At 40.0% G+C, this 22,699-nt stretch overlaps 1 protein-coding gene across 1 annotated transcript in view; it reads right to left on the reverse strand.

Annotated features, from left to right (window-relative positions):
* The window catches only part of cacng2b (calcium channel, voltage-dependent, gamma subunit 2b), a 54,601-nt gene extending 43,401 nt beyond the window's left edge, over window positions 1-11,200 (reverse strand). Inside the window, exon 1 of the mRNA XM_083523477.1 lies at window positions 9,438-11,200. Within this exon, the coding sequence (XP_083379603.1) occupies window positions 9,438-9,648 (211 nt within the window). The 5' untranslated portion in view covers window positions 9,649-11,200. The remainder of the gene's footprint in view (window positions 1-9,437) is intronic.
* Window positions 11,201-22,699: the final 11,499 nt, after the last annotated feature.

Raw genomic sequence — 22,699 nt, forward strand, 5'->3', positions numbered from 1 at the left:
CACTTTTGCCTCCTTCAAAGTTTTCTTTCTGCCACTGGATACCACAGAAGCTGTATTGTTTTTTCTCTCGTTTGTTATTGATTTTTAAATCTTCAAGCACCATCACTCAACATTTAAGCAGAAGATTTTATCCCGGTTTTTATTGCCTTATACTTTTAACTTTCCGCTATTATAAACCGTTGTCAGTGGTTCCTTCCAGTCAAAATACAGTGAATATATACTATAGGAGACTGCGTTAATTAGAGACGCACACATTTATGACATTATAACCCCAACCCTAACCGTATATTATTATATACATTATATTACATTATATATTTTTTTCCTTATTCTCTGCTAAAAATGAAAAGAAAAAATTTGGCATTTCTGTCAGCATTACCCATGATACTCCGCCTATGTTGCTAGATGGTGCCAGATGGAGGCGGTCGTGCTGAGTGACTCGAAAAAAGATCAACAGGAATCGATAGATTAAAGTTGGTGACTATATCACGAAATGCCGTGAGACTGTCGGATGCATGCGGCAAACAAATGTCCAATCAGGTTCATAGTTGAAGTTCCAAAGAATAGCAAAGAAGTTATTAAGAATGAAAAGATAAAACTCTAAACAAATTCAAATATGAAATATTCTTCGAAAGAACAGTTCAATTCAATTGATTTGTTTTTTTATTCGTATAGCGCTTTTAACAATGGACATTGTCTCAAAGCGGCATTACGCAAATAAAGCGTTAATAAAAAAGGTATACGTTTCTATTATGATTCTATTATAAGTTTTTATAGTTGTACATTTTGTCCCCAATTTGCGAGCCAGTGGTGACTGTGGCAAAGAAAAACTCCCTGAGATGGCAGGAGGAGGAAACCATCCTCATCTGCGTGTCACCAAATACCCATTTATTACAGTTCGTTGTTGCTGAGGTGCAACTTGCACAAATGCAATTAGTGATAAAATTTTATGATTTGGGAGGTTTGTACTTTCCTGCACTTGGGTATGAAGTCTGTCGGACGAAAAAGGCGCAATGTTTCATTAAAAGAAAATCTGCAGAAACATATTTGTACTTGAGACTAATTATAAAAAATGATGTAGTTGAGGTTGAGGAACTGTCAGAGCAGAAACCAGTAGACCGTGATGACATTTGGCATTTCTAGCCCGCCCCCCCCCCCTAGTCTTTTTCAGCATTTCAGGGGACATTTTGGGTGATCGGGTGCATTATAAATTTCATTTAAATCTAAACAGGACTGCAGATATAATATACCCTCAACATAAAAACAATCTCACTACGATTGAAATGTGCTGTAGAATATTTAGAGTATTTAAGGTCTGGGCTAGTGCCTAGTCAATTCATCTATGTTAGTCTTTAGCTCGATGTCCTGGACAAAGTGCTTTCTCGAATTTCTGTACACACTGTACTCTCACTGTACACACTATCTATTGGGCATCGGTTCCCAACCTTGACTTTGTCACCCAGTGTGGAATCTAAAGTTAGAAACACTACAGATCATGAAGTTTCTGCTTAATTTTGCATTGTATAAATCTATAATCTAGTCAACACATGGAGTATATTTTTATACATTCAGGCTGTATATTATAGATTATTGGTTGATGAAGCACTCAATCTCACAATCTCTTTGGATTAGTGAAACGTATGCGATTATATGCAGTGGTAATACTGTATAATATCTGACATTTCTATTAATTAAACCAGTGCAAGAATGAAAAGGAATGAATGCACCACATCCTGTGTAGTTGCTACTTGTACATACAATGCCTAGCGTATTGGTTTTTGCTTGACTAAACAAAACAAACAAAAAAAAACATTGGTATGTTTTTTCCTAGAAGGCAAATCCGTTCAACTAAGAAGACTAAGAACTAAGCAACCTCCTTGTCCAGATTTTGTTGTATTATAACACACAAGCCCAGCTATTAAATTACTGAGTGTGCTGAGTATTGCGGGTTCTTACACACAGTGATTAATTAAATGTATTGTAGTTGTATTGTGAGACATCTCGTGAAGTTAGAAGTTGCAGACCCCGCAAGGATCCCGAGGCATCCTGAAGTTGCGCCAGCTCCAGCTGAATCCCATCCCATGAAGGCTTTGGAAGATGCCGACCCTGCGAGGATGCCGAGCCATCTAGAGATGTACCAGCAATAGTTGAATCCCACTTCATGAAGATTTCAGACTTTGAGGATAAACAACCTCTTAATCAATATAAAAAAACAAAAACATTCTACATGCTGTTTTTCCATCATTGAACATTTTAAGGCATGGAGAAGTTGGTGTCGAATCTGGAATGAACTCTGATGGTGAGCTTATTGCTCAGGAACACCTTGTTCCACAACTCTAACTGACTGTATAAGTCTGTAGAAAGGACATTACTCATAATCAAACACTCAGGTGATCATGATATTTCTCACTCTCCGGTGTTTGTATTGTTTATGATATATAATCACACTCTTGGGAGTCACCCAAATGAGAATGGGTTCCCCTTTTGAGTCTGGTTCCTCTCAAGGTTTCTTCTTCATACTATCTAAGGAGGCTTTTCCTTGCCATAGTCATCCCAGGCTGCTCATCAGGGAAAAATACACATAATTCACACATTTTTGTTCAGTAAGTTTTACATTGTGTAAAGCCGCTTTGAGACAATGTCCATTGTGAAAAGCGCCATAAAAAGAAATTTGAATTGAAAACTTGAATTAAAGGTTCTTCCTTTGCGTTTCCTAGTGATGTTAGGAAGCTGGGGCCAGAGCCCAGGGTCAGCCATAATACAAAGCCCATGGAGCAGAGAGAGTTAAGGGCCTTGCTCAAGGGCCCTAAGAGACCTTCCAATCAGTTAGCCAGAGTTTTAGCCACTGAGCTACTGCTTGCATTGTTAAATATGTAAAAAATTAAACCCATTTGCTTTATCCCTTTTAATGAACAAGGAACACATCTCTGCTTGCATCCCTGCTATTCGGTGTAACGCTGATGGTCTGGTGTGCAAACAATACTTTTACAGTCATCTCAGCTTCATGCAGCATCTAAGATGGTGTCAAAAGCTCATGACAGAGCTGCTTAGATTCGGTGACGCTGGAAAGCGTGTCGTATCGGTAGACCGATTTACTACATTTTTTTTTTCAAACTATAAACAGCTGAAAGTAACGGCCCATCTGTACAATTTATCACTGCTAAAAACATGCTTAGCCAACCTATACATCTGCTCTGATTGATTGAGCCAAATGGTGGCACCAGCTGTGGGATCGCAACTCTCTCAGGCCCAAGTTTGTCTGCCGCCATGGTGATGCGTCAACTAGACCACGAAAACTTCTCGTGGCCCAGTTTGCCAACTAATCCAATATTCACTCTAATGACCAGCTGTACCACGAATTGTACTCATCCAGATACTTGTATTCCGTAAGGTCCACTACTATTATCCTTTCAGTCACATTACATCAACCAGACCAGTGTCCACCATGTGGCCCACTAAATTTACCCACCTTTAATACCCAAAGCCAGACTCCACTCTGGAAATTTTCAATACTGCAAACATTCTATGCGAATCAATGCAAATATATGGGAATTAACGGGTATAAACTGGAAATTTACAAAATTGCAGGTCGTAGATGAAAAAGAAATAATCTTGGTTAAAACAACCAGATTTAATGTAATTGAATTTCTACCATGCACATTAATCAATCCTTTGCACAGAGAACATTTAATGCATGGCTATTAAGGTCATACCCCCTGCATGCACTGTACATTCCTCCATAGCACAACACAGAGCATTTCTTGAATCCTGCACACAAAATAATGTAAATAAACGGCCATCTTGGCAAATATTCATGTAGGTTACATTAATATTACTTACATTTAAGTTTAAAACGTCCTTGCGCTGTGTGTAAGCAATTGTGCAACAAAATTATACTAACAAATAAATCAAAGTCAAAAAGATATTTTTTTTAAATTCGCCTTTTCATTGCACGCCATTTCCTCCATCATGCTCACTTTTGTAGTCCCTCCTCATATGAACACATCCACCATAAGACAATTCATCTTTTCTTACCATTCTAATCACTACTACTCTCGAGGTTAACCACCCAGCAGACAGAAACTTACCCTCCCTCTCTTTTAGCTACACCACCAGTCCCACTTCATTCATCAGGTTCACCTCCACCAAGGCCTATCTCTTTCAACAGGCCTTCTCCATCTGGCTGCTGCCCCTCTAATGCCCTCTCTCTGTAGAGAGAGGGTGAGCTCCGTGCCCTGGCCAGGTGCACACCAGCAGGACGCTAATCACCTCCATTCATCTCCATCAATGCCACAGCCGCAGACTTCCCTGTAGCTGTCAGGGCAGAGCGGGACATGATGGAAGGACGCCTCAGGCAAAAACAGAGAGACAAGGGACAAAACGGAGGCGAGCAAATGAAGTTGCACCATCTGTGTGCTTTAGCATGGGTAATTTTTTTTTTTTTTTGGGGTTTGTTGGATCCCTGAACTCTTAAAGTGCATTTGCAGACAACCGGCAGTCGGTAAATAATAAATTGTCTTTGTGTGCTTTTGTTTGCTCCATGGAAGGCGTTGGTACAAGAGTAGAGATCTGACAGCATGTAAGACAGAAAGAAAAGTGCTCAAATGCAGTGTTCTTAAACAAAGAATTTCTCAGCAAGAACACAACCAGTGAAAACGAACTACTACCATGCTTACTGTAACACAGATGTTAACGCATGGTCATAAAAAAATGTATATTCAGTCTGGAAGTCAGTCACAACATTCAGTTAAGATCATTTACATTTCGTTTCTTTTACATTTAGTTAGCTTACACACTATAGGTGATGTGGAGAAACAAAAGAGATGCAAGAAACTCTAATCGTGAAATCTAGTGATACCTCAAATGTAATGAAGTGAGGAAAAAAAGGAAGTCACTCTCAATTTGTTTAGCTAGCTAAATAATTCTCGTGGTTACATGCAGCTAGCTAACACAGCTACCATGACAATAGACTGGAAAATATTCAGGGAAAGTAATTCCCAAAGCTAAGATAGCTTTAAATCAGATAAGACTACATGAAAAAAAAAAGAAATAGAAATTATTTTCAGTTACACTTAGCTACCTAACACAGCTAAGATGATAGATGTGTAAGTCATTTCCCACGGCTAAGCTAGCTAGCACAGGTACAACGAATGATAATAATAATAAATGCACATCATTACTGTGGTAATATTTTGCTAGTAATTACAAAGAAATCAGAATTATCTAAAAGACAAAAGGTGTAACTTCTTAATCAGCTATGTTTCGCTGCATGTTTTTTTTTTCCTCAGAACATCTGCTTTTGTTTTAATATATGCTGCAAAGCTAACAAATGATTGCAAAGCACATCACATTATGTCCTCTAAAATATAAATCCTTAATTTTTTTTTTTTTTTGTGTTTCCAAATTAGATGGCTATGGGTAATAAAATAGATAGCTATGGGTAATAAATAATCCGTGTCACACGCTGCTTATTAATTTGTTCTGAAAATGATGACACACTCCATATACTGTATATATAAATATAGCTATTAACTATTTAGATTTTTGCTATACACACACAAATATACACACCTAACATAGCGTGACCTGACAACTATTCAGGCTAATGCACAAACCACACACATTCTGAGCAAACACACACAAACACACACAACAAAAATCTATGAATCAATACAGCTGATATCCACATGCGTGAGGACGGGGCTGTACAATTCACACAAAACCAGGCAGATCCCCTCATCACCAACTTCTTCTGACAGGCTCTCTGGTCGGCCTCATAATCTTTTCCCAAGCACTCAGAGATAACAAACATCTGGCTTTAATGCCTTGTTATGTATGTACGTGGCTCTTATTAAAAGACCGGAAACACACGTTGGATAGAGTTTGGCCCAGTGATGCACCCTCACGAAGACTAACTAAGACTAAGATGGCTTCTGCTCCCGTTTTTGAGGCCGATTATATACCACATTAGTGTCCAAGGTCAATTCCAGGTCAGTCTTTGATCATATTTGTGTTCGAAACCAAACCCAAGAGGCTGAATTACAATCTGTGAGCTCAAATTTCATGAATGAAAATCAAATGAAAAGTCTAAACCAGAGAGTAAGTCACATTTTTGATTCTTTGACCTGGGCTTTTAGGCTTTTCTGCTCTGAAAACTGAACCAAGCTTGTTTGAAAGCTTCTTTGCACCAGATCCAGTTAAAAGCAAACTCTGGCTGAGGGTCAGTCAGAAAAGCGATTTATCTCATACTTGATTCAAATGCATAAAGCTGACTAAGCTAATTGTTAATCTAATTTTTGTTGTAAATTCTAAATGTTTAATTCTAAACATTTGGACTAAGAACCAGAGGCTTGGCAGACTTTTGTGATTCTTCATGCAGTTGATCGTTTCGCTTCGCCATATTTCTCATCAGTGAATGAGCTCTACAGTTACATAATCCCACTGTTTTTTTTTAGTATTTTATTTACAAAAATATATTGATCCCACAAGAAAATAGTTATTTCTTCACATATTCCAGCGACGTAGAAAGCCGGGGTCAGCCATGTTAAAGCGCCCCTGTAGCACAGAGGTTTTAGGGCTTAAGGGTCTCAAGAGTGGCAGTCTGACATCACTGCGGTTTGAACCCCCAACCTTCATACACACCTCTCAAAAAAACATTTTTTGCTTTCTAAATTAATCAAAATCAAGACTATCAACTAGCAAACCAGCATACGTACGACCCTGGAATCCCTCCAGAAAAAAATGCCTGACCCTAAGGTAAACAGGTCAGAGTTAGACGATACATCTGACTGTCAATCAACCAGCGACAAAACAGGCTTTTCCACAGACAAACGCTCTCTATTTTCCCATCCCACACTGGCACTGGGCAGCCTGGCTATCGGATCGATTCGTAAATGGCACTCGGGGGAAGGAAGCAACACAGAGAAAGATGATTTGACAAGACTTCAAGAACATTTGCATCTTCCAGCATCTCTTAATGTATTTTTCGATTCTGGATGGTTTTTAGTACGATACCGTTTGGTGGCACATTTAAAGAAAAATTTTAAATCTAACCCTACAAGATTAAAGTCGTAGCAATAGGAGAATAAAATCACAACTTAAATAAACAACACATTATTTTCTAATAGCATGCAGATCATCAATTTCATTGAAGTCGACCACTGTTGCCATTTTAGACAAAAAAGTCACTTCGCTCAATGTCTGTCTGATTTTTTTCTTCTGAATAAATTAGGGTTCATACATAAACGCTGTAGTGTCCGTTAATTATTATAACGCCGTGCTGATGGACCAGATCGTTTCTTTATTTGCTAAATTCTAACCTAAAATAGCAATTTAACCAAATCCTTTACATCCTTTATTTTGCAAAACTGCTGAACGTTTCTTAAAAATCTGTGATTTTTCTTAAATTATTACCAATTTAATATAGTATTGCTACGACTTTATTATTAAAATATTTTGACCAAATTTTCGTCAATTCGACATTATCTTCAAAATATTTCTACTTTATTCTCGTATTGCTGCGACTTTGATTTCGTAATGTTGGATTTTTTTTTAACAAGGCACTAAAGTGCTGTCATAGTTTTGTGTTTCTTTCTCATATTGTTAATATTTTGTTGATGCATTGGGGAATTGTCAGAGCCCGGAGGATGGCATCTGTCATAGCCTTGAAAATGGAAGGGTGGCATGTGGTGTAGCATCAACACCACAACTCCAGAATCTCCAGTGTATATCTAAGTATGGCTCACTGTATAGCTTCATATTTGATTGAAGAACCTCTGGTCAATATACCTAGTCAATAAGATTCAAATTCGATATTAACATAATAACTTATAACCTGCTACCATCCAAACTAAAAAAAGAAATACGAGCTCTAAAGTGGCAAAATGGAAAACGTGCACCCTGTGGTCCACAGATTGGAAGTTCAAATCCAGATCCTGCCACAGCCATCTGTGGTCAAATAAAGCAAAAATGGCCGTGCTCTCCACGTGGGAGTGGTGAAATGTTCTCTGACGATCACAATGACAGAAAGTAGAGAACACATTGATTTACCAGTTATGGACATCTCTTAAACTTGTGTATGCAGAAGAGGGACAATAGTGGTTTTCTACAAAGTGGGTTGAGCTGCAATACGAAAATGAGATGCTTGGTGGGTGGAAATTAAGATATAAATATATACTATAGTCAGAGCTGCTGTAAAAAAAAAATAGACAATTTATGACCAATCAGAATAACTCACTCAATAGCGCAACATCACAGTGTAACACAATGCTGATGACTCTAAGGCTGGAAATGAGCCCATAAGGCACATGCGAAACTTTGTTCCAATAATGCGATACTCAGCACAGCATACGTCTGGGCCGCGAGTTAACCACAGGTCAGGCTGTTATTGATTTGAGTCCAGCCATAACTTAGCACAGGACAGGCCATTACCAATGGAAATGATATTGAGCAGAGACGATGCGAGGGAGTCACTGACTGCAAGCTGCTGACTCAGAGGGAGCTTTGGGAATCTCTGGTATGCACAACTCGAGTACGCTAAAGCATTCTGGGTATTTGAGTCGAACGAGGAAATGAAAGGTTTTTGGCTGGACGACATGTTCTTACACAAACGAATGGCTACGATAACCTTTACGGTGGCAACTTGATGAATTCGATCGAATTACGGATTAAGCGCTCGTGATTTTTTCACTCTCTTTGCCCCATTTACTCTCATTACACCACATCTCTTTGACGGTGAACGCAAACTACTGTTTAAAAAGTTATCTTCGTCAGTAATGTTGCTCCACTCCGGTTGAAGGAAAGGTGATAGTCATTTACTACAGGTGCAGCACTGGCCCAGGTGCCCGGCTGACATCTGAACAGCTGGTAACATCTCATTCCTGTTTCCCCCCCCATCCGTATCTCTCTTCTCTCCCTCCTTCTTTAATTCCATCCCTCCTGCCCTTCCTCCCATCTATCTAGCTGTGTGTGCGCGAGGCATCAGATGGTCTGACAGCCGAGTTTGGCCTGTGCCACTTGCTCTCGATGATATGAGGAGCTCCGTGCCTGTCGTCCCCTGATTGAATCTGATGTCAGACATCCTTAATTGAGACCCCAGAACAGAGGAAACAGGCTGTTTCATGGAGAAGATTAAACGGTAATCTGCATACAAATCGGCCAGCCGAGCCAGGCCTGAGGAAAAGCCATGTTCCGTGGCATTTTCGACAAGGCAGATGTTGGATCTACCACCCCTAAGTAACAGAATGATCTGTAAAGCGACCTGTGCATGTGTAAGGATTGTGGACAGAAATGCAAACATCACTCTAACCGCGTTGAAGCAACGCTCAACATCGCGGTAATTCACTCGAGAATATCAGTGAACACCAGCATAATTTATCAGGCAAAGCATGTCACACATATCAGTGACACTACGGTGAGCAAAACTTGGAGGGTCCTACCTTCTAAACAGCAGGTTCTCCACAGTCCCGAGTGCGTCATCACCTCTTCGTTTTTCTTACTGGTCTCATTTTCATTGTTAGTCTTTATTTTGCACACTCCTCGTGAGTAGAGCCAGTAGTCCGTGCCGACCGCGATGGTCATGAGACTGAAGGCGGCGAAGGCTCCCACTGTGGTCAGCAGCATCTGAACCCCGCGGTCAAAGAGACCCATGTTGCCGCATTCTATGAAAGGGGAACCCCCTTTCCTCTTGACGTATAGGAAATAAATATTTGTAAATTTACAGGGCCACACCAAGGTAGAAAATAGGGCACCTTAGCAAAGGTGTATTTGGGCTACGTTTAGAGCAGGAGAGGGCCGTTTAAAAAAAAAATAATACACTGGTGATGAGTCTGACAATGGCCAAGATGTATTTAAAGCAAAGTAGGAAGACAACGAGTGGCAACTCTTTGGCCTGCGCTGTGAAGGCCGACTTCAGGAGTGGAAGATGTCAAGATGTGTACAAAAACCTAGCGCTACTTGACGACAGACAAAAAGACATTTGGAGCAACTACAACTTGGTCAGCGCTTAAGGAAGATCCAATGCATCCAATCTGTTCAAAATGTGGACATGTGTATCCCAGGGTACACCCTCGTCTGTTTAGGTCAGGGTCCGCATTACAGTCCATTCCAGTTTGACTGTGGGAATGGGAATAATGGATTTGAGTATTTGAGGGGAACAAATGAGAGCACTTATAACCTCAGACTGGTGATTGGTGGTGTGAGCCAAATGCTTGAGCTGTTCCAATCCTTATGAGTGATGCCTATCATTTGTTCCAGGCAATGGCAAATCACTCGCCTTCCTCTGCCTCTCTATTGACTCTAAACATCTATTCATCTTAACATGAGGAAAGACAGAGAGGGCATGAGAGTGGTGAAGAGAGATGACAGGAAAACCGCAAAAATACACAAACACTGACCTGAAATGAAAGCAAAAATAAAAAAGATCTTTGAAAGGATATATATATATATATATATATATATATATATATATATATATATATATATATATATGTATATGTATATATATATATGTGTGTGTGTGTGTGTGTGTGTGTGTGTGTGTGTGTGTGTGTGTGTGTGTGTGTGTGTGTGTATGTATAAAATTAATCAGGGCTGGTGTTCGGTCTAGAAGCAAATATCAAGGAGCCATGATGAAAAAAAGAAAAAGAACAAGGAAGGCAGCTTGATCAAATAAAAAATTAGGTTAATTTAGCTTTTTTTTTTCCTAAAATTTTGGTCCCCAGTTTCCATAAGTGGCGTTTAATCCGTCGAACATCGGCGTGTAAAGCTGTCTCGAGGAACAGGGGGGGAAAACACGAATTCCGAGCCTCGGAGGCGAGCATCAGGCGCCCTGGAGCCGCCGGGCCGAGGAGCACAAGCCGCCACCGCCGCCAACGCCGCCGCCGCCGCCACCACCAGCAGCAGCAGCACCACCTCGCGCTGCTCCGCCCCGCTTCAACCAGTCCGAGTCCGTTACACCGCGACCGGGAGCGTCGAACGCGCGCGACTCCCGTGCCATGTACGGAAATAACGACGAGATGTAACAGCGGGGACGAAATGAATCATGCAGCAAACAAACCAATAAACAAACGAATTCATTCATTCGTTATTAAAACAAATAAATAAATGCATTGAAACACCACAACGTTACAAAAAAAAAAAATCCAGCGGCCGATTTCCGCTTCTCGGTTCTCGCGCTCCCTTCTTTTTGGTACACTGTGATACAAGTGGAAGAGGGGAAGAGGGAGGGAGGGAGGGAGGGGGGGGATATGAGAGAGAGAGAGAGAGAGAGAGAGAGAGAGAGAGAGAGAGAGAGAAAGAGAGAGAGAGAGAGAGAGATGGACGCACAGTGCGCGTGCACGCGAGACCGGATCGCGCACGCAGAGAGAGATAGAGAGCGAGAGAGAGAGCGAGAAAGAGAGAGAGAGAGAGAGAGAGAGAGAGAGAGAGAGAGAGAGAGATGGATGGATGGATGCACAGTGCGCGCCCACGCGAGATCTAGAGAGTAAGAGATTAAGAGAGAGAGAAAGAGAGAGAGGGATGAATAGAATATATGAGGAATTATAATTTTTCATTTCTCTCTCTCTCTCTCTCTCTCTCTCTCTCTCTCTCTCTCTCTCTCTCTCTCTCTCTCTCTCTCTCTCTCTGCATCCCCCTTCTCTTTTTTAATACTAGAGTCATCGGGTTGCCAGAAGCACCCCCTCCCCACTCCCTCCCCTCCTCCTCCCCGCTGCTCGTGCGTCTGTAGCCCCCCCCCCCCCCCCCCCATAGCCCCCCTCATTGCTGTCCATATAATTACTAAATCTTGATAAATGTGCAAAATTCTCTAAATACATCAAAATAAGTGTGATTTTGTTTTGTGAAATTGTGTTGATTTCTTTTCTATGAGCAGATCTGACAGTAGTTTCAGCTCTAACAAGCTGATCAAAGGTCTGAGACCTCTGTAGAAATCTCTTGAGGTGCCAAAACTTTTGCATGATATTAATTTCTATTGTAATTTTACTCTAAAACTGTAATAGACCAAATATAATACACCAATCGTGCTTCGAATAGTGAACAGAATTTTTGTCATTTAAAATGTTTTTCAACATTGCACACACACACACACACACACACACACACACACACACACACACACACACACACACACACACACATATAAGGTGTGTCCTTTTCCAAATTTTGACAGGTACTGTATGGTGTATATACACACATATGTACATACATACAGACATACATACACACATAATACACAATGACGTGCAAATGTTTTAGCCCCCCTACACTTATATACAGTATGAAGAGTAAAGCTTTTTTGTTTGTTTGGAAATGTTATGCTGCATTTCAGTTCTGCTTCTAACCTAAAACAAACTCTACAAACTCTCTGAAACCCCCTCCAAGATCCAGATACAAATGACCACGAACACTTATTAAATAATCATTATTTATTTCTACATTTTAAACATTAACATACACCGATATAACAGGCATTTAGTGAATAATTGAAATCTGTGTGCACGACATTTCCTACTTTTTTTTATTTGTATTTCTTGGAACACAGAAACAAAAAAATATTTATGCATTTATATAACATTCTTTAAAAAAAAATTAAATATTGATTCCTTTTTTTTGTAACTTGTTTACCACACACACAGTCTCCAAATCAAATATTCATGAAACCAAATATGAAAAAAATAAAATAAAATAGCACTGCAGTTCAGTTCAGCGAGAACCTGAAATGTCAACCTGGAAATGTATAAGTATGAGCTATTGTGTGGTTAAGATGCATAATTTATTGTAATGTAATATAATGTAATGCAGGAGAATTTAAATTGTAATTCAACAAAGGAAAGGAAAAGTTAAAGAAAGGTGTTCAAAGTTACCAAAGATATGGATCATAGTAATGTCATAGTAACATCTACTGAAGAAGAAGAAAAAAAATCTCTCTCTCTTTATATATATATATTCACAAAACATTAGTTTGATTATTTATTGTAAAAAATAATCTCCTTCTATTCTTTTCCATCTCATCCTAAGTCTAATTCTTCACTTTTACAGGAGAAAATTGGGCATTTTTGCTGTATTTAGCATTACCAGCACTACCATCATCATCATCATCATCATCATCATCATCATCATCATCATTATCAATCATTCATTCAAAAGTGTGTAACTGATTGCTATATCCAACGCTGATATTAAGGTATTGAGTGACTTATGAGTAGATGTAACAAATGAAATTCCTCTTCTCCATGCAGTCTCTGTTCTCCAAGACCCCACTCCCAGGTACTAGAGCTCCACATCGAAAAGGCTGAGCAGGGCACTTGGGCTGCTGGAACAGTCCTCCCAAAGGCTCCTGGTTCACCCAGAACCACAAGCGGTTCATGAAGCGCAGTCCCGTCCACACACTCATCATCTGATTCTTCAAGCTCCTGTTTACCGCAATAAAATCGTTCTCTGTCGTCAAGCTCACGAGGTCGGTGTAACTTTTACGACAGTGCACCAGTGCCTCTTCCCAGGTCTTTAACTCCTGCACCGGGACGATATAGGGATACCATAAGTAGCATAAGAAATACAGTTGTTCCGAGCATACAGAAGTTGACCATTCATATGTTGGTAGGATCAATCCGCAGTGACTACTGTTTAAGTTGCTCAGCTCACCATATTGCCAGTAGGTGTAATTGACCGGACTTCCATCTGACCACTGCATGAACTGATTCCCATTCGGAGCGTTGTAAATACCGATCCAGCTTCGGGAAACAAGATACGGCGACATAACTGCAAGGAAGCTAATGAACTCTGCTTCTGTCTGAAAGGTGACCAGATCTAGGTAATTTGTCCGGCAATAATTCTGTGCTGTGAGCCAGGACGCTTTTTTCCTCACTGAGATGTAGTATTTTTGGAAAAGACATGTAGCCAGGCCAAACAGAGAAGCCAAAAGGAGGACATGGTTAGCGCACTTCATGTCTCGCTCCGGTGTTTGTCAAAGTCGCTTTGACGGAACATCTGGGCGTGAAACCGATTTAAGAAAGTGGGTAGACAAATCTACGCAAATTGCAGCCTGAACGCTTCAGATGATCTTCAAAGGAAATGAAGCATGCAAACTGTATGCAAGGGACAAATGCATATTGCTGAGATTTGTTTCTCCCAAGCACGCACCGTCCAGCCGTATCATCTGCTCATGCTTTGTTTTTTCGTTTATATTTGTATTTATTTTGACCATAAATTATCCTAAAAGACAAAGAACAGCCTGGTCAAACCCAAGAGCATGTAAGATTACTATCCAATGAAGCTGCAGATGTTAAGGATACTCTGAAGATAAGAACTAGATACTGGTATAGTGCTGTCATGGTGATAAACAAATTCCCCTTCTGCTGAATTGTTTTGTTGTTGTTGTTTCACATGATTCACTGAAGAGCAGCACAAATGACTCGATCTAAAAGGATATCAAAGGCAAAACAACCCTCCCAAAAACCTTTAGCCAAATTTTTTTCCCTCATATTGTTGAATAAATTGCATGTATGCCCTTAATAAAAATACAAATATCAAAACATAATGTTTTTTTTTTAGCTGGTTTTGGCAAATTGCAATTGCCACGTTATTTGTAACTTTTAACTGCCCAAGGTCCCCTGGTGGTCTAGTGGTTAAGATGCAGGCTCCCACCGCTGCGACCCGGGTTCGATTCCCGGTCAGGGAACCATCCCCAGCCACTCTTAGTGCCAGGCCCAAGCCCGGATAAATTGGGGAGGGTTGCGTTAGGAAGGGCATCCAGCGTAAAACATGTGCCAAATCAAACGTGCGGATGATCCGCTGTGGCGCCCCCTAACGGGAGAAGCCGAAATGAAAGTTTTTTTAACTGCCCAATCAGCACGATCAGTATGAAACACTTCTTTTCCTGATATACATGTTGATCTTGTGATGATTTACATTATAAATTCAACATTTTGTGGACACAAGATGTGCTTATTGAACATCCCATTCCACTCTTCTGGGAAGATGTTCCACTAGATTTTAGAGTGAGCTTGTGGAGATACGTGCTCAGACACAAGGGTGTTAATAAAGGCAGGTACTGATGTAGGTAAGGTGAGGAGGCCTGGGGTGCAGTCAGCATTCCAATTCTTCCCAAAGATGTTTAATAGGGTTAATGTCAGCACTTTATAGCACGAGATCTTCCACTCCAAACCATGGAGTTTGCTTTGTGCTGGGGAGCATTGGCATTTAATTCTTCAGCACTCAAAGGCATCCTATACAATCTTTGTGCTAACAGATTGAGGAACAATCGCATAGTGCTGGAAAAGTCAAGTGTCCTGATACTTTTGTCAATATAGTGTCTTCTTCTTTCGGCTTCTCCCATTAGTCGTCGCCACAGAGGATCATCTGTCTCCATACCCCCCTGTCCTCTACATCTGCCTCTTTTAACCCAACTACCTGCATGTCTTCTTTCACCACATCCATAAACCTCCTCCTTGGTCTTCCTCTTTTCCTCCTTGCTGGTAGCTCCATCCTCAGCATTCTCCTACTGATATACCTCATGTCCCTCCTCTGTACATGTCCAAACCATCTCAATCTCGCCTCCCTCACCTTGTCTCCAAAACGTCCTACATGCGCTGTCCCTCTAATAAACTAATTTTCTAATCCTGTCCATCGTCGTCACTTCCAACGAAAACCTCAACATCTTCAGCTCTTGCTACCTCCAGCTCCACCTCCTGTCTTTTACTCAATGCCACTGTCTTTAATCCACACAACATCTCAGGTCTCACCACAGTCCTATAAACTTTCCCTTTCACTCTCACAGATACTCTTCTATCACAAATCACTCCTGTCACTCTTCTCCACCCACTCCACCCTGCCTGCACTCTTTTCCTCACTTCTCTAACACACTTTCCATTACTTTGCACTGTTGAACCCAGGTACCTAAACTCCTCCACCTTCTTCACCTCTTTTCCCTGCAACTGCAATTCTCTTTCCTGATCCACATATTTGATTTGGCACATGTTTTACGCCAGATGCCCTTCCTAACACAACCCTCCTCATTTATCCGGGCTTGGGACCGGCACCGGAAAATGAAACCGACACGTGTTGTCTATGTAGTTTTATTCTAGCATAATCGAAAAAGCTTGACCTTTATTAAGTATGCAAATGTATGCACATTTCATTTGTCATAGCCCAATTTGTCTAAAAAAACGAGTGAACATTAAAAGATAAAAGTTCAAATAGCAAATAAAAAATGTTTGTATTATTATCAGTGATCAGCTGATCAAAAAAAATACATTTATAGCATTTGGCAGATGCCTTTATCCTAAACGACGTACAGTTATCTCAGTTATACAGCGGAGCAATTGAGGGTTAATGGCCTTGCTCAAGGGCCCAGCATTTGAACCCATGATCTTCTAAACTTCTAAAGTCCAACTGAGCTACTACATCTCTCAAGTCTTACATTTAAATAGCCTGGAAAACACAAACTAAATGAAAAGCGTAAATGGTTGGGAATGTTAGGAAAAGAGCTTGTAAATAAAGACGAAGGGAGTCGAGAGAGAAGAACGAGACAAGAAGTCAGGAGCAGAGGAGCGAGAGAGGTTCGGATAAATAAGGCTTAGACAGCCAGATTAGCTTTTTAGCTCGGTAATGCCCTCCGTCTGTGGAGTGGAGGCAGAGAACACACTTAACATTCAGGGCTGCACATCAAACACTCGCAACCGATACATGGCATAGATACACCGCCTCCTGGTACAGAGAGGAAGAAGAAGAAAAAGAAGAAGAAGAAGAAATGAGTGCCGAAAGATGTGGGGGTGACAAAGAGAAGAAGAAGAAGCAGAAGGCGCGAGAGAAGGTTAGATAACGAGTTTGAGTTATGAATTTAGTACGATGCGTCATGTTGTGATGCGATGATGCGGTGCTCCAACAGAACTCTTATCAGCCTTACAAGCTCCATCTATCCCTGAAGTGCATTATTTAATAACACACACTACTACAACAACACCGCACGCAATTTCCACCCCAGTCTCCATATCTGTCGCACACGTCACACATGGCCGAGACTTTGAGAGCTCAGCTTAGCTCAGGGTGCTTATCTGAACAGAAGCATGTGTAGATGTTATTTACTTCATGCAAATCAATAAGGGATGGGAGCTGGGATATGGTTCAGGTAGCAAGTTATTTGAATTTGGTGCTACCAAATTCCTTGTAAAACCTAAGAACACATTTCAAATGACACCAGTATTGTGCAGGCTAATCTTTTTTCTTTTTGTTTAAGTATGTTTTAAATGTAGATTCTTTGTGGAGACTTTGATTGTCATTTTCATGCAATTTATGTTTATATGACAAAGATTCTTTTTGTATGATGCTAGCAAAGGAACTAGACTACCAGGCACTTGAACTTTACATTAGCTATAAACTTTACCTCAGTAAATGTATATATGTTTATACATTTCTCACACATATCTGTTTCTAATAATTGAACTAGGACAAAGACTACATTCAATTCCGAACGAGTGACTTACAGTTCACCAAGAAACAAAAGTTAGCTAGTAAATGACTGCCCTTCAAGTTAGCTTTGTAAAGCTAGCTTTATATTAACATGTTGCTAGCAAGCATAAGTCACTTAAACAGCTGCTTTTGCGCTGATTCATGTGGAATCTTTTCTAAATCTTTTGTTGTAAGATTCCACGTTGAAATCTTGGGCTCAGTTGAGGTACACACATTAGCTGCTTTTTAGAAACCATTGAATAACTTCATCCACCTACAAAAACACAGCTAGCTACAAGATGTACTACTGTTTGGAGCATTTCATTCATATTCTGAACTAAAAAGTTTTACAGGACAATTAGGAAAATCTTTGAATGCCTGTAGCTCTGTAGCCTAAAATATTGTATATAAATCCTGCCACTAAAAGGAGCGGAGAAGGTAGAAATTCCACCGACTCTTTAGCTACGTCATTCAATTGATGAATAAGCAAAGTAAGTAAATGTAAGTTTAAAAACCATTCTAAGAAATAAGAAAGAATATAAGAAAAAATATTCCTCCTTCTATTTGTATCTGTATTTGCATTTATGTGGAACTGATTATCTGCTCATTCTGAATAATGTATTCGTATTGCGTGTGTATGTGCCAGCACAGCAGAGCCCTAATCAAAAGTCTTGGCAGAGGCAAAGGGTCGTGACTGACTGGCATGTTTGTCCACACTGCTGTCCAACACTCCAATCACACACATCCCAAACATCATTAGACAGCTTACAGCAGCTCTGGGACACCAGCAGCAAACTGGGCGCTGGCAAGCATGCCTCTGTCTCATTTTGTGCCTAAAGTAGATGGCCTAATATGGTGAGTTTTATCCATAATATATGTTTAGAATAATGGGCTTGTGCTTGGAAAAGGTGTGGTGGTAACATTATTAGTTACACCAACATGGGTAAGAAAGGACCAGCTGTTGCTGTTGTTTCACTTCATCATGAACATTTGTTTTTTTTCCTCCACAGAATAGATTTGAATTGCTATTTGCCCCCATGGGTCGAGTTACCACCTCATAAATTCCGTCTTCCCAATTCGAGCCTAATCTCAGGTCACTGAGTGTGCTGATATTTGCATGCTCTCATGTCTATTTGGATGCCTTCCTAGTTGTTGAGTTTCCTTTCAACCTTGCAAGAACATGTTAGGAGGTGTTTCAGTTATGTTACATCACAAGTGTGGATCTGTGTGCATGGACTGAAAGGAATGAATGAATGAATGTATAAATTGCAGATTTTAAAGATGATAATGAGGCTGTTTTGTTCCTCTTTGAAGCTTGAGTGTATAATCAGCCATATAGTCTGTACAACAAGCTCGACCAGGGAGTAAAATAGTTTCTGGCACTATAGCTCTTCAATTGATATCACCATGATTCCTTATTTGCCACTACACCCAAATCCTTCTAGAAGTGTGGTGTTACAATTGATTTGTAGAAAGCCTTTTTGAGTAGCGTTTCTGTAGTATTATTTAAAAGGTCTAAGAAATCCAAGTCATTGTGTTTGAAAAATTCCAGGTACCAAATTATCACTGTACTACAGCATCTGTAGTCAGAAAAGTTCAGAAACATCTTGTTTTTGAGGCACATGCAAATTCCATTTGTTTATATGCATTAAATTTGGTAAAAGGCAAAAACACACAAAAGTTCCGTGGACAGATGAGTCCAAATTGGACGGAAAAACTTGTACGACTGAGAACAGGAGAGAAGATGTGATCAGACTGCCTCACCCCCACAATCAAACATGGAGGTGGAAGCTGAAACGTTTGGAGTTGTTTTCACTTATTCCAATTAAAAGGAATACTGATCCAAGGTGGCTACTATTCCATACTTCAACACCATGCATTTCCATCTGAACTGCTGCAAATTTTTAACCGACTTCACCATTATATCCAAGCTCTGTGAGCGCTATTTAAAGAGCAAACAGTTGGCTTGAGTGTTATTTATCATGGAATGGCCTGCCCAGGCTCACGTCTGACTATATCACGAAATGACTATACTTTCTATGTAATGTATTTCAATAGGAAGTGTTTTTGGTGCCTACGCCAAAGTTTTCTTGCGGCCACTGGATACCAATGGATTTTTTAATCTTCAAGCAATTTTGCTTAACATTTAAGCAGGAGATTTGATCCTTGTTTTTATTGCTTTATATTCTGTAAGATACTCGCTGTAATAAACCATCGTCAGTGGTTCATTCCAGTTAATTAAGGAGACTGCGTTAATTAGAGACACACACATTTATTACAGTATAACCACAAACCTAACTGTATATTTTCTGCCTTATTCAGCATTACCCATGATCCTTTGCCTCCATTGTTATCTAGACGGAGCCAGGCGGAGGTAGTCATGCTGAGTGACACGAAAAAATTGGGAATTTCATTTCCATGAACACGAATCAATAGATTAATGTTCGAGACTATATAGCGAAATGCCGTAAGACTGTGTCGATTTACTGCACCTAAATCCAATTGAACTGGAATCACAAGGTTAGAAAGAAATCTTCAACTGGCTTTACAAGAGGCATGGCAAAGTACTTCAGCTGAATTGGAGAATCTGTTTGGAGGAACAAACTGTCCGGAGTGTGTAAAGTTGTTATTCATGCTAAGGGAGGTGTTTTCAATAAATAAAGAGAAAAAATATTTTTTGTCAAAGTAAACCTTCGTATAGCTGCATTGCCTTTGTTTGTTTCATATAAACAAAAGCAATATACATGTGTCTTTCAAAAACCATAAAAGGCTAGGTGTTCCCAAACTTTTAAGAATGATAAATTTGTCCTGTAACTAACTAAAACTTCGATGTGTGTTTGTAGATGCATTCGGAGTTTTCAATTCAACATCTAATCCAATTATTTTGGCTAACTTCCTTGCTACTAAATAACTACCCAGCTAGTCATAGTATCTCACTGTACTATGGTATACATGTAATATAATTGTGCTCACAACAACAAAGTCTGGAAACTTTTCTGTTTTTTTCCAAACATAAACTTTAACAATTCACTCAAACTAACTTAAGATCACATTTCCAACAAAAAAAATGAAGTGGGACAGATAAAACCCCCACAGTTACAGTTTACAAATTATTGGTTTGCATGCTAACCATAACAACTAGCTATATGTTTAAAGATTGTAAATAAAAATAAAATATAAAATCCATGTTTTTTTTTTTAATTCACCAGGTAAATAATTTTTTTCCTAAGGTTAATCTACCTGAACTAGCTTGCTAGCTAGCCTTGTTTACCTGCTAAAATCTTAAAAGAGATGCTTTGTCATAGATGCAAATTTGCATCTAATGTAAACTCTGATTTCTGTGAAACAAGAACAGAAACAACCAGAGGAACAGAAACACCAAATTAGCCATTATTGCACCAGTTTAGAAATGACTGAGCCATGTTACAGCGCAGTGGTTCCTTTTGAAAAACTCAAATCAAAAGTAGATGGAGAGCAACATTCGACAACAAAAATACTAAAGAGAAAATGTTCTCTGGTTTTTCCCTCTGGGACGAGTAGACCTTTGGAGCAACACAACTTTAAAATGGCTTTTACCTCTATTGTTCAGATTTTCACTCTCACTTTGCCCTACATCGCTCCATGTACGTTCGGGCTGCGGAGCATGAATGAGGCACATGCTGCTGACTGGCCTAGTTTAGGAGGCACTTTTGCACACCATAGCCACCAGCAAAGTCAACCAGAAGGAAGGAGATGACAAAGGGAGGTGTAAGAAATAAAGAAAAGAGGAGATGAATGCTAGCAAGAAAGCAATAAAGACGACAGGGTACAAAAGCAAAGCTAATAACAATCAAACTTTCAGTGAGCTCCGAGCTTCGATCTCGAAGGCTTTCAGATGAGTTATGTTTGAACGTTTTAGGACCACGCCGTTCACTCTGAGATTTTGGAAACGAAATGAAAAGCGGTCTATAAATCAAGTGTATTAGTTTCCTCATAAACCGAACCATTGCTTTATGGAGGCTTGGGTTAGGTCAGATAGGTCTCTCAGTGTTCGGTGTAACTTCATACCAAATTCTTTGTTGTAGAATACAAGGTGTTATCAAAAAGTTTTCAGACTCGCTCTGTTTACCAGAAATGAGTTTATTTATCTACGTTTACACACTATCACCTTTAAAATATTTCCCTTGCACAGCAATACAGTGCTCCCAGCATTCCTGCCACTTTTGGAAAATGTCTTCGTGAAGAGGGTCAAGTCCGCAGAAGCCAAATCTGGTTAGTAAAGTGGGTGCGGAAGTAAGATCGTGTTGTTTCCAGCAAGAACCTCACTTGTGAGGAGAGCTTGGTGACAGGGTTCGCAATTGATCAGAATGGTAGATGTGGTAGTGCACGTGGTCAGAATAGCACATGCACCGCTCCAGATGTACACAGGACGATGTCTTTTACCGCACTTACTTATGAAGTTTGGTTTTCCCTGTGACTGTGCGTGCAGCCTTGTGTTGCCATCTGATGGCCTGTTACAAAACTAGTTTCGAAACTTTTTGATACCACCTTGTAGTTCTATCTTTGATTTCATAAGAACAGGCCTGGTGTGTGAATCAATACTCATGCAGTGGCTAGTAACAGTAACGTCTTTATTCATTAGACCCCCCTTTCTTTAAGGTTTCTATTTCATGCATTCTGAGTTATTTACACTGTTAAACAGTTGAATTTAAGTCAAGTCAAGTCAAGTTTATTTCTATAGCGCTTTTCACAGCACACATTGTCTCAAAGCTGCTTTACAGAATTTAACAGTTAAGGTGAATGGTGTGCATTTATCTCTGATGAGCAAAACTCAAAACTCCTTTAGATGTGATGAGGAAGAAACCTTGAGAGGAACCAGACTCCAAAGGGGAACCCATCCTCATTTGGGTGACATCAACACTGTGATTAATTATATATTTAAGTGTAAATATGGCCAAAGTTTAAAAATATTATTTTGACATATGACAGAGTATTTCTGTGCCAAATACACTCTATCCAGTTTCATAAAAGTTTCACAAAGACTTTTTCAAGTATTTTGTCATGAAGTCATGATGGGCGGAATTCCTTGTATAGGCACTTTTCCCAGAAGCGCTCGCGCTTACAGCAACCAGGGGGAAAGCAAGAGAACGCATGGATCTTTAAGCTGTTTATGTTTAGGCCATCCTCAGCTGTAGTGAGTGGTCTCCAGTTAATGAGAACCCCATCGAGTGGAAGGGCGTCAGGAGGAATAAAAAAGGTCAGGGCAGAAGAAAAGGAT

Source organism: Silurus aristotelis (genome assembly GCF_946808225.1).
Source record: "Silurus aristotelis genome assembly, chromosome: 2".
NCBI lineage: Eukaryota > Metazoa > Chordata > Actinopteri > Siluriformes > Siluridae > Silurus > Silurus aristotelis.